General features: G+C 58.9%; 1 protein-coding gene across 1 annotated transcript; it reads left to right on the forward strand.

Moving 5' to 3' along the window:
- Positions 1-210: 210 nt before the first annotated feature.
- Positions 211-3,725, forward strand: LOC138107017 (serine/threonine-protein kinase pim-1-like; the record flags this gene model as incomplete). The annotated part of the gene is made up of 6 exons (XM_069008348.1): positions 211-705; positions 805-855; positions 1,069-1,438; positions 1,651-1,827; positions 2,118-3,359; positions 3,626-3,725. Coding segments are annotated over 5 exons (1,233 nt in total), but the record flags the coding sequence as incomplete, so codon positions are not given.
- Positions 3,726-8,153: the final 4,428 nt, after the last annotated feature.

Raw genomic sequence — 8,153 nt, forward strand, 5'->3', positions numbered from 1 at the left:
GCGCGGCTCATGCCGCGTCCCGCGGGCCGCCCCTCTGCGGGGCCGCCCCGTGCCCGCCGCGGTGCCGCCTCCGCCGGGCTCTCTCCGTCCTGGCAGCGGCTCTGGTGCTGGCGGAGCAGCACGCTCTTTTGGCTCCGCCTGGCGCGGGCCCTGGCCCGGCCCCGGCCGAGGCCCCTCCCGCGGCTCCGCCCGGAGCCGCCCCGCTGCCGCCCCTCGGCGGGGCCGCCCCCTGCCCGCCCCTGCCCGGCCCGCCGCGGTGCCGCCTCCGCCGGGCTCTCTCCGTACTGGCAGCGGCGCCGCTGGAAGTGCCGCTCGCTCTGGTGCTGGCGGAGCAGCACGCTCTTTTGGCTCCGCCTGGCGCGGGCCCTGGCCCGGCCCCGGCCCCGAACGAGGCCCCTCCGGCGCTTCCGCCCGGAGCCGCCCCGCTGCCGCCCGGCTCCCGCCCCGTCCCCGGCAGCGTCGTCCGCAGCATCGCCGGCAGCTTCCCCGCTCCGAACTCCGCCGCTCGTCAGCTCGGCCGCCGGCCCCGGGGCGGCTCGGGAAGCAGCAGCGCCCGGGGGCCCCGGGCAGAATGCCGAGAGCGCGGTGCCGCCCGCACGGGCGGAGAAGCCTCCCCTGGAGCAGCTCTACCGGCAGGGCCCGCTGCTGGGGAGCGGCGGCTGCGGCAGCGTTTACTCCGGGACCCGGCTCGCCGACGGCGCCCCGGTAAGAGTGGGGCCGGGTCGGAGGGGGGCGGCGGGCGGCGGGCGACGGGCGACGGGCGACGGGCGACGAGCTCAGCCCGCCGCTCGCCTTGACTTGCAGGTGGCCATCAAGCGAGTGTCCCGCGATCGCATCCCGGAGTGGGCGCGGCTGGTGAGTGAAAGCCGGCGGGGCGTGGCGGGCGGGGCTAGGGCGAGGCCCGGGAGGGTGGGAGCCGGGACGCTGCGAGGGGAGCGAGCGTGCAGTGAGCGGGGGCCGCGGAGCGTCCCGGGCCGGGCAATGGCGAGCGGCGCTGGGGCCGGGCCGGGGTGCCGAAGGCTCGGCGCAGCATCGGCCCCGCTGACGGCATCGCGGTCCCCCCCGCAGCACAACGGCGCCCTTGTGCCCCTGGAGCTGGCGCTGCTCTGGATGGTGTCGCGCCCTGGCTTCCGCGGCGTGGTGCGGCTCCTGGACTGGTTCGAGCTGCCCGACGGCTTCGCGCTGGTCATGGAGCGTCCGGAGCGCTGTCAGGACCTCTGGTACTTCCTGGAGGAGCGGGGCTTCCTGACGGAGCCCGTGGCGCGGGGGCTGTTCCGCCAGGTGCTGGAGGCCGTGCGGCACTGCACCAGCCGCGGCGTCCTGCACCGCGACATCAAGGCCGAGAACGTCCTCGTCGACCTGGCCACCGGCGAGGCAAAGCTCATCGACTTCGGGTGCGGCACGGTCCTCCAGGACACCTTCTACACCCGAATGTCAGGTGAGCCCAAAGGCGGGGCCCAGCCGGGCAGCAGAGATTCCCCCCTTTGCTGGCAGAGGGAGAAGAGGGAGGGAGCGAGGGGAAATCCTTCTGCAGCCGGCTGCAGCCAAGTTGCTTTCCGGCGGGGCGAGGGCTGCCTGTTGTGGAACGGGAGCTGGCTGGGAGGGAGCAGCACTCATCAGGGCCTGATGAGCTGCGCCCGTGTCCCGTAGGCACGCCGGAGTACAGCCCGCCGGAGTGGATCCTCTTTGGCTGCTACCATGGCCAGCCAGCCACCATCTGGTCCCTGGGCATCCTGCTCTATGAGCTGGTCTGTGGGCACCTTCCTTTCAACACGGATGAGGACATCATCCGGGGCCAGCTCTTCTTCCCGCCCCGGGTGTCTCAAGGTGGGGATGCGCCTTCACGGCACGGGGGGGGGAAGGACGTGGTTGGCAGAGGGCAGGTGGCACACAGGCGTCCTGCTCTTGCAGCTAGGGAGGAGGCTGATCTGCTGGGGTTAGCTGGAGGAGGTGGCACGTGTGCCTCTGGGCTGCTCTCGTCCGAAAGGGAGGATCGACGGGAAGGTTGGGGTGCAGCTTCCGAGCGCTCCTAGTGTGGCCTGGGCACCGTGGAATCTGGGAGAGCAGGGGCAGGAGCCTTGTCCCGCTGAGCAGCGTTTTCCCGTTTCTCTCCCCAGAGTGCCAGCACCTCATCCGGTGGTGTTTATCCATGGACCCCGCGCACAGGCCGTCCTTGGAAGACCTGTTTGAGCATTCTTGGCTGCAGGACCGTCACCTGGCCCAGGAGACAGCAGAGATCCATCCCTCTGCACAGTAGGATCCAGGAGCCCAGCAAGCACCAGCTGCACGCGTCTCGGGGCGCTCGAAGAAAACGGCAGAGCGTTTCCCTGCGGCCGTGGCACGGAGGAGAGAGCGCAGCCGAGGAGATGCTTCCGCTGGTCCTCGGCGCCTTGTGGAGGAAGCGGCTCAGTGCTCCCCATCCTATTGGAGAAGTCGTGGCAGTGCGGTGAAGTTGCCACGGACTGGAAAAGGGGAAACATCCCCCTGCAGCTCAATGGCATCGTGATGTCCCCGCAAGCCGAGGCACCGCCGGGGTGTTCTTCTGGAGCACGACCTGGAGCCGGACAACACCGTCCTCGAGCTGGCCGCTGGCGGGGCAAAGCCGGTTGGCTTTGGTTGCGGCCCCTTCCTGGAGGACACGCTCTGCGCCCCGACGGAATCAAGATGAGTCCACAGCCGGCGGAGGGGTGGGGGGATGCTCGTGGTTCCAGGCGTGGCAGGGCTCGGCCGGACCAGGCACCGGAGCTTCCCCGCTTGGCGGCGCCGGGGAATATTAATTTTTCCGCCGGCCGCCAAGTTGCTTTTTGGCGGGACAGGGCACGGATGCTGTGCAGGGGGAGCCAGCGCCCGGCCTTGCTGACAGCTTCTGCCACCCAGCCTGGCCCGGGCTGGGGCGGGGGGAGCCAGCCTGGCAAAAGCATCCGTCCGTAGGGACGGGGGGCAGCAGAGGGGGGCGGGTTCCGAAGGCGTGCCCCAGCTGGTCTGCTTTGCGGGCCCTTGAGGAAGGGGTGGGCTTACGCGTGGGAAAGGTGGGGTTTTTCCCCAGCCGTGGGAGAGCCTTAATGCTTGCATGGAGTGCTCAGACCCTCCCCAGGCCCGTGATACGGTGATAACCTTTGACGTTTTTTCTTGCTTCCAGGTCTTGTTTTGAATTGACTTTCATGCAATCGTTCTTTGCTTTTTCCAGGAAGATTGCACCGGGTGCCCGGACCGCATGGGGAAGCGCTGGCCCCCTGTGTGTGGAGTGCGTCCGGTGCCGGCGCTACCCCGGGGGGCCGCGGTCTGCGGGGCCATCGCCTTCAAGACGGACGAGGACCTCGTGCGGGATCGGCTCCTCTCCTGGCAGCAGGTCTCCAGAGGTGGGTACCTGGCTTCACAGCAACGGGTGGCAGAAGGGCTTCCGGCAGACGGCAGCGGGCACACGAGCATCCCGCTCTTGCAGCTGCTGAGGAGACTGCTCTGCCATGTTTAAGTGGAGGAGGTGGAACGTGGCCTGCCATGCTGCTCTCCTCTAGAAACGGAGAATTGGCACCGCCAGCAGCCTGGCCCGGGCACAGGCCGTGCTGGGACAGGGGGGACAGGAGCCCTGTCCGGCTGACCGCGGCTTTCTGGTTTCTCTCCCCAGGGTGCCAGCACCTCAGGCACGGAATCAGCACCGCTCGGCCTGCGAATCTGGGAGGGCTGGAGGGCGGCGGGTGTTAATTTGCTGTCAAAAATAAATCTTGTTCTTGTCGTTGTCATCGGAGCCTTTCTTTCATCCTTTTCCAAGCTTTTGGTCCCCTTCCTCCAGGGTAATCTTTTTGTGTCCTTCCTCAGCCACTCGGTGGCCTTTGGCAGGGGGGGTTAAGCAACGCGAAAATTTCAACAACAGCTCCTGTTGCCAACGGCAGCAGCCCCTTCGAGAAGCCGGAGCTGCCAGCCAGGCCCGCGTGTGCTTTGGAAAGGGGAGCGGTTTGCAGGGACGCAGTGGTCGCCCCGCTGCAAAAGCTGGGAGGAAATCAGAAGCGGCAAAATGCCATTTCGGCTCAAGCCCCGCCCAAATACTTCTTCATCTTTCCCCTCTGCTCCAAGATAGGCAGGCAGGGCTGGACTCCGGCAAGGTTCCAAGTTCTTTGTGCTCCCTGGCATCAAAGGGATCACGATGGAAACTCTCGTAGGCAGTAACTGCGGTACAGCTCCTGAAGGAAAAAAGGAAGTGTCACGAGATGGGACATCCTTCTTGTCTCCTTTGTCTCCCCAGGAGCCCGAGAAAGAGAAATGCCTGCAAGGGCTTTATCTGACTCCTTCCCAGCCAGCCCTTCCCTCCTCGCTCCCGGGTCTCGTTTGCTCCGCAGGCCTCATTAGCTCGCTAAACTCAGAGGAGCCCCGGTAGGAAAAATCGCTGCCTGGCGTGGCGCTGGTTGATCCCTGTCTCATCTTGATTCCATTTGCCCTGCTCCCCACCCCCCGCCCCAAAGAGACCAAAGCATCCCCCACAGCCCCACGGTGCTGCACCAGATCCCGGGCACGTGGCCTCCTCCAGTCCTTGGCGGCCTCGGGGAGGCTCCAGAGCCCTGTGTGCGGGACAGCTGCTGCAGCACCCACCGCTGTGCCTGGGGGCAAACAGCGCCCAAGGAGCGGCTGCGCAAGTTCAGAGTCTGAAGCAGAATCCCCGGTGCACGCAAGTGAGAGCTGGGATTTCAGGGGCTGCCAGGAGACGCTGAATTCCTCTCCTCGCTGCCCTTTCTAGCCACGGCCACGCTGATGCAATCGGAAGAATTGCCCCTGCCCAGGCAGCTCTCAGGTAGAAGACTGGCTTTTGCTCCTCATGTTTCTGAGGGGCTAGCTGCCAATTCCTCAGGTTTTCCTTCCAATTTCTGGAGGAAAAACTCTGTGTCACTTGGCTGCGTGTGTTTGCTTAGCTATGGTTTAAATCCCAGCCTAGTAAAGCCTGGGAAGGCTGGCATGTGTCAGGGAAAACTAGTCTGTGAGCTTATGGGGTTTCCTGCCATCACCAGCAGAGTGATGTGTCCTTTGGGGATTCCTCTGGAGACAAAATTAGGCATCTGCTCCCTCCTGCAATATTCTCTTAGATCTTTCTAAAATATCCTAGAAAAGACAGTGAAACTTCATGTCTACTTGCACACCCACTGTTTGAATAGGGGCATTTTTGTCTGACCGGGCAGCCGCGAGCCGGGTGCCTCCTCCCTCCCCTGCCGCAGCTGGAAAAAAAGTCGCTATCTCTGTGTGACCTTGAACAAGCTGCAAACTGCTTTGAAAAAGTTTTGCTCAGTTTTTCCTTCCCCTTCTCAGGCTCAGTTTAAAGGCATAAAAAGGCACAAAAATTAATTTCTGGGCATAGGGCAGCGATAAGGAATACACATCATAAAGTCACCCCAAGACACTAGTATTTCTGAGGGAAATTTTTTTACACCAAACCACCTGGAGTCATCAAACAGCTGACCTGGCGTTTCGAGACATGGGCCAAGGGGGAACCTTTCAGTGTGTTTGGTCAAGGCCGGGCTATGCTCAAGGCAAAGGTGTGTCAGTGTACTCGGCTCCTTCTCTCCTCATGGTGTCCGGCAGGCACAGGAGCCCACAGCTCCTGCAGAAACCATCACGGCACTCCGTGGGAGCAAACTTGTGTCCAGTCCTCACACAGAGCTCTGGTGTCCAGCACTGCACCTCCTTGGAATGAGGAATTGTTGCAGTGCTCTTGGAAGGAGCTAAGGAGGTTTGGCCTTCAGATCAGCTCCTTCCTAGCTCCTGATTTGCTGCCCTGGCTAAGCTGCTGCCTGTGGCAACACTTGGTTCACAGCTGACAGCCCTGCTCTGCTGGCGGGCAGCCATTGCAGGAGCTTTTGCTGGGGTCATTGAACCTTTCAGATCTTCCCAAGGAGAGCTAAGGAGGGAACTTGTCAAAGGAGCATTGCCTGGGCAAAGCTTTTAACATTAAATCTTTTCTTTGTGCTCACTACCATGCACAGTAAATATTTGAGGAAGCAAGCTTCCTGCTCCAGAAATTCCTCCAATCAGTCAGATTGCCAGAAAGAAAATGCAGATTTGAGATGTGTCATCTCACTTTAATTCATTGTATAGAGAAATACAGGAGCACTTCTTGTGAGCTGTGTGTCTAACCTAAGTGACCTTGCCACCAAGAACTGAGAAAAGTGGGGAGAGATGGAATCAGTGGCACAAGGATCTGCAGTAGGATTCTCCCGCAGGCCTGAGGAAAGTGCCCCGGGGTTCCACTGGGCCATGGCTTTTTACATCAAAACTTCATGCTTCACACTGGGGTGGTGAATCTTCCCTGGCCTTATCAGGCCACACTGTGATCTCAGAAATGCTTGTTAGGCCTCAGCCTTGATGAACAGCCCCTGGACTAAGCTCCTCTTGGGCTTGCCCAAAACACTGAGTGCTCCCAGGAACTTGTGCTGTCTAACCAGATCCTGGGGTTTTCTATGAACACTCTTGGAAACTACTTTTCTTGCCTGAATGCCATAACATCCTTCTTCTCGCACTTCCAAAGACAGGCTGCTGACCCAAAGTGCGGCCATGAGGAAGCATTTTATGACTGAAGCCCACTGTCTTGTGGCCCATCAACAGCGGCCCAAAAGGAAGCCCTCGAAGCTCTCCTGGACCACAGCAGCTGCCACTGGCAACCTCCAGTGGGGCCTCTCAGAGCCAGCAAGCTCAAGTTTCCTGTACTCACAGGATCGTCGATCAACAATGGATCCTGGGCCAATCCCCCCACTCCTCACGGCTCCAGTTTAACTACTGTTAAGCTTGAGTGCTGTTAAGCTTTTAGGCCACATTCCTTTTCATCCTTGTCCTTTCTCTCCCTTTGTCAAACCCGTCTAAACACACACACACACACAAACACACACACACAGAGTTCTCAGTTCATGTCTGGTTTGATTGACTGCATTTTGTTTGTTGCTTTTTTCCCTTGTTGTGCCTTAAAGGACTAGTAAGTAATAGTGTGAATGTTGCCAACAAATTTTGTTGAGCTGTTACTTAATATTCTGCACTAGTTTGAAAACAAACCAGTGAGAAATCACAAGACAGAACTGTAATTTAATAGGAAAATGAAAATAATTGCAATAGTACAAGAACACTGACAGAGTCAGGATACAACCTGACACCCTGTTAATCAGGGTGGTGGTAGCAGCCCAGATGAAGTGGTCCTATTGAAGCAGTGATCCTGTTGAAGGGTCTGGTCTTCGGCTGAAGGTCCAGTAGTAACTCTTATCCTCTGGGAACCCAGGAGGGAAGAGCTGCTTGTGCTTCAATCCTACCTGATTATATCCAGGTGGGAATGCTTGGCTCCTCCCCCTGGGTGGAGCATCTCCCAAGGGGCTGATGTAATTCTGTGAGTCATGCAGTGGGTCATTGCTTGCCCATTAAACAGAGATAGCCTCCAGAGGGATTTAGCAAGGATGAGTCATGGTAGGAGATAACAAACACAGCCCCATCTCTTTTAACAGCTTGTGAAGGTGACAATAGAATACATACTGTTGGTTGCATCTTACACTGTAACCTAGGACATATTCAATCTGGTTTTACTGATAACCTTGACAGTGAATTTTTAAGCAATCTCAGACACTCGTTCATAACAAGCCTTGGGAGCATGAGGTACAGGGCTGACATTGGAAAGCAGGAGAATCACTCTAAAGTGACCAGTTTAAATGTCCATTTCATTTCTCTTCTATTTATTTCACTCGATTAAGCCAAGCCAAGCTTTTCTTGGAGGCAGAATGTGTGTGGGACGTACTACGCCATTATCCCATAACTCTGGGCTGAATGGCACCCAGGCTGCAGTACAGATTTGAGGAACCCTTGTCACCTGTTCAATAACCTCACAGTTCACTCATCCTTCTGCAAACAAGTCGCAAACAACGCTGTTGGACTGCTGTCCTGGGTAAATATACATACAGATGCCTTTTCCAAAGCAGTGCCTCTTTTGCCAGTGAAATACACGTCCTCTTCTTACCTATGGAATTGTGATTGAAGACACCTCTGAGCCAGATCTGTCTGAGATTGCAAAGGAGCAAAGCTTTGGGATTTGGGCACATTCTCTTTGTTGCTTTGCTCAGGCCTTTTGTGAGCACAGAATACATTGAGGCAGAAAACTGTAGACTACACAGGATCTTCTGGGTCCATTGTCCCCCAAA

The sequence above is a fragment of the Aphelocoma coerulescens genome, chromosome 3, assembly GCF_041296385.1.
Source record: "Aphelocoma coerulescens isolate FSJ_1873_10779 chromosome 3, UR_Acoe_1.0, whole genome shotgun sequence".
Taxonomy (NCBI): domain Eukaryota; kingdom Metazoa; phylum Chordata; class Aves; order Passeriformes; family Corvidae; genus Aphelocoma; species Aphelocoma coerulescens.